At 40.8% G+C, this 4,187-nt stretch overlaps 1 protein-coding gene across 5 annotated transcripts in view; it reads left to right on the top strand.

Annotated features, from left to right (window-relative positions):
• The window catches only part of zzef1 (zinc finger, ZZ-type with EF hand domain 1), a 40,644-nt gene that overhangs the window by 8,795 nt on the left and 27,662 nt on the right, over positions 1 to 4,187 (top strand). For 3 of the 5 annotated variants that reach the window (XM_024265663.2, XM_024265666.2, XM_024265662.2), the window contains 7 exons: positions 373 to 471; positions 536 to 627; positions 716 to 861; positions 2,158 to 2,263; positions 2,434 to 2,652; positions 3,012 to 3,103; positions 3,181 to 3,392. In XM_024265663.2, coding sequence (XP_024121431.1) covers positions 373 to 471; positions 536 to 627; positions 716 to 861; positions 2,158 to 2,263; positions 2,434 to 2,652; positions 3,012 to 3,103; positions 3,181 to 3,392 — 966 coding nt within the window. The remainder of the gene's footprint in view (positions 1 to 372; positions 472 to 535; positions 628 to 715; positions 862 to 2,157; positions 2,264 to 2,433; positions 2,653 to 3,011; positions 3,104 to 3,180; positions 3,393 to 4,187) is intronic. The other 2 variants (XM_024265665.2, XM_024265664.2) reach the window with 2 other exon arrangements.

Raw genomic sequence — 4,187 nt, 5'->3', positions numbered from 1 at the left:
GAATGGGACTTGATGCATCAATTGTTTTAAATGTAAATATTAGGAATTGATCTTTGAGAGATGCAGAAAAGAATAATTAACTCAATTTTAAAGACTATTTGCACTTATTTTTGTGTAATTAGATAGTTTTGATATGGATTATTATAATGTAACAATGATTATACATATGAAAGAATAATGGACAATGAAAGGTAGTCAAATTTTATGATTATTTATATAAAATATTCCACCAGTTACAATATATTATATTGATTTATGAACGTATAGGGGATGGGAATACATTTTTCTTTTCTCCCACTCCCTTTTTGAGCTGTTGTCGTCAATTAAACTAAATCTATCCCAATGGTTGACCTGCATGCTGGCCGATTACAGGCAAACCTCTCCAGCTGCACCTGCAGGCCTGTGATGTGAAGAGTAAGGAGGAGAAATCCGGACCAGAGAACATGCTGACAGAGTCTGCAACAGGAGACGGTACGACTGAGAGCCGTTACCGCTTCAGCTTCAGCGAGCCGGCTCTGAACTTTCCTCTCCTCAGGTTTTCTCACTGAAAGCGGCCGCAAGAAAGCCAGCGTGATCCTGTCCACTGAGGACCAGAGCAGCTTCCAGGTCACACAGATGAAGATCAAAGTAGGACGGCAGCATTTGTTTCAGTCGTGACGCAGAAGCTGAGAAGGGAGTGATAAACAACGGGGATTTTTCTGGTTTGTGTCAAAAGGTGCGAAAAGGAGCCATTGGATCAAAATGTGGTTTGGTGTTTGCCTACAAGGAGGAAGATCCTTTTGATGCAGAGAAGCATTTCAAGAGGTTCAAAAAGTACGACGCCTGGAACTACAAGGATTACAAAGAGTTTGTGCAAGACAAGTGGGTATCGTTTTCTTTAATCTTTCTGTTTCAATTTAAATTTCTCTGAGATTTTCTTTCTTAGGAAGTCAATTTTTTACAAAATATATAAAATGCAAATATAATATACTGGTGTGGGTGGGCAGTGTGGTGATGTTCTGAGCTGGCTCCTGGTTTAAGACATCCGTCTCTTTTATGATGATAGTTCTGAGGTGTGAATGAGGGCAGGAGGGGCAAAGGGGTGGGTTGTTTTAGTTTTTATTCTCTTTTTTTATATTTTGTTGTATGTTTTTAATTGTATAGCGCTTTGTTTTATAAATAAAGCTTGATTTGATTTGATATAAAGTGGTGCTTAAGCACTTAATTTAATGTTCATTATGTTATTTACTTGTTTTTTAAAGAGCCACTCAGATTAAAATTGTGTTTTCATCTAAACACTTTTAAAAAACTATAAATAAAGGTCATCTGGACCTGGTTTTTCATAGATGTCTTTTTCAGTCCTTGAACAGTGCAGAAACTCTACTGACGTGTTTTTAAAGCCTTTTTCTGTAATGGAGGGCATATATTAAGAAAATGAATCTTAAAATTCCATTTCTGAGTATTTCTTTATTCGATCTGTATTGAATCAAGAACAGACAAAATAAAGATGGTATTTGTCACATGGGCTCTATGCTGGTCTGGCCACAAGCTTTCTGCTCTGAGCTCTCAGCAACAGGGAGGGGAAAGGGGGCGGAGTTGCTTCGCGTTAATAGTTCTAATGAACTACTGGCACTCTGCAGAAACTATGTCCTAAAAAATCTGTTTTTTGGGGTTTTTTTTTTTTGCTGTGAATTGCATTATAATAAAAATACCACTGGGTGGGAAGGCTTTGAAAGTAGATCAAAAGATGATCAGAGCTGGACTTGAAACATTTTTTTTTATTTGTCTTTAAAAATGTGAAAAATCACAATAATTTTCAGCTCACTTAGTCCAGTAAAAAGAGCTAATCCGGTTCACTGGAGGTACATGACAATCTTTATTTTCAACATTTTACATTTTTAGGCCTAAAACATTTTTAGAGAAGGAATGTCTGTGAAACAAATACTGTTATTTTTATGTCTTGGAGAAAAGCCAAATTAAACTTTTTTAGATTTTGTGCAAAAAGATATAAGAAAGTATATTTTAGGAATGATGTGAGGACAGTTACATTGATTCAGATAATTCTGAAATCAAATTATTTTGCTGAGTATGTCATATCTGATGGCTTTTAAAGGGATTCCACTTTAAATGAAACTGTTTGTTCATAACGTACATGTTGTTTTGTCTGTTGAGCTGCAGTGTGAGGACGTCTGCGCAGAGTGAAGACGAGCCGATCGGCTGGTTCGAGCTGGAGGACGACTGGAATGACGTGCAGATTAAGCTGCAGCAATGTCGTATTGCAAAGGTTGCACAACATCACACCATCATTTCTACCTTTTTTTTAACCTTTGGGGATTTTTTCTCACCTGTGTTTTCAGCTTTTTACCCATCATAGTGCACTGTTATGAAAGCTTAAATGTTGCTGTGGTCTGTACGCTTTTTCCATCCCGTTCTCTCCGTTTGGTGCCTCTGCAGTTCCTGATGGTGAAGTTCCTCTGCACCAGGCAGGACTCGGCTGAGCGGCTGGGCGTGCAGTCCCTCGGCTTCAGCGGCTACCTGTGTCCAGGTACCGAGAGGCTGGGAGACCTGGACGACCTCGCCGCGCACGGAGAGAGTTCTGAGCACGGTGCCGTCACCGGCCTTCGTCTGTTAAACAAGACCTTGTTCTTCATTCAGCAGCTGACACAAGACATGGTAACTAAAACACAGACTCTAATCATAAAGTGAGATCAAGTGCTCTACGACTACACTGTGTGGTGTGATGTAGAAGTGCAACGTTTTGTGGGAAGTCTGGTAGAAACCCACATGCGTAACCACTTCCTTTTCCTTCAAGACTAATAATGACTTTGAGTTTGAGAGAAGTTCTGACCTCATCTGAGAACAACTTATTCATGTTCTTTCAGTTTTACCTTCAGTTTGATTTTCTCCTTCTATGGTTGCTCTCTTCTAACGTGTTGAAAGCCATAACTTCATCTGTTTGGGATAATCCTGGTTAATTGTTGACCACAGTCAGAAGAAAGCTGTGTTTGTTTGTTTGTTTGTTTTGTTTACAGGATGTGTCTTATTTAAAGCAGAAGTATCTTCTGGACTTCAGTGGTCTCAGTCTGAACCTCTTCTGGGAATTTTATAGTAAACTCAGGGAGATGTGAGTTATTTTATACATTTATTTGAGGTTTAAATCAGAATCTATTCATCCTAAGACTGATTATCTTTTTTTTCTAGTGAGGGAGAGGAGGTGATGAAGAGCAGAGTTCTGCTTCTTCAGTTAATGCAGAACTGCTTCCCAACACTGCCCAATCCACTGGAGGCTAAAGGAACAGAAGAAGCTTCTGCAGCAGCAGCAGCAGCAGCAGCTCCATCCACGTCCTGCAGTGGAGACGGTCTCAGAGACTCCACAAGAGCCGTGCATGAACTCTACACTCATCTGTGCCACAGTAAGAAGCAGGTTTTTCCACACTGTATTCAGACTGGGAGAATGTGCAATTTCAGCCTTTTTTAGGCTACGGGTCGGTTTAATGTCAGACGATGTTTTTCTACAGACTGACCTGTGCAAGGCTGAAGTAGGAGATTGATTTTATTTTATTTTTTTAAACGTTATGAAGTAAAGCTTATTTTCATCTTCTGTAAACATTCTGCAGCTGCTTTAAACTTTATTTGTGCGCTAAATTCTGAGTAGAATCCATTAAAAGGCAATGCAGATTTTCCATAACTCTCAAAGTTTAAACTAAAAAAAATCAGACGCCAACTTGAGACGACTTTTAAGGTGCAACATCCATCCATCCATCTTCTTGACCGCTTCTTCCCTTTCGGGGTCGCGGGGTGCCGGAGCCTATCCCGGCTACTGATGGGCGAAGGCGGGGTTCACCCTGGACAGGTCGCCAGTCTGTCTCAGGGCCTCAATCACACACACATTCACTCTCGCATTCACACCTAGGGGCAACTTAGAGTCACCAATTAACCTATGAAGCATGTTTTTGGACGGTGGGAGGAAGCCGGAGTCCCCGGTGAAAACCCACACATGCACAGGGAGAACATGCAAACTCCACACAGAAAGGTCCCAGCCGGGATTTGAACCGGGGCCTTCTCGGTGTGAGGCGAGAGCGCTAACCACTGCGCCACCGTGCAGCCCAGATTGTGTATTTCTTTTTCTTTTTTCTGCAGCCTGGTACCAACCTTACAACAGCTCAGTGTTTGAGATCACTGGGAGATTTACATCAGGACAATTAACT

This window comes from Oryzias melastigma, linkage group LG14, assembly GCF_002922805.2.
Source record: "Oryzias melastigma strain HK-1 linkage group LG14, ASM292280v2, whole genome shotgun sequence".
Classification (NCBI taxonomy): Eukaryota; Metazoa; Chordata; class Actinopteri; order Beloniformes; family Adrianichthyidae; genus Oryzias; species Oryzias melastigma.
Note: the sequence above shows the minus strand (reverse complement) of the source record. Positions and strands in the feature narration are given on the sequence as shown.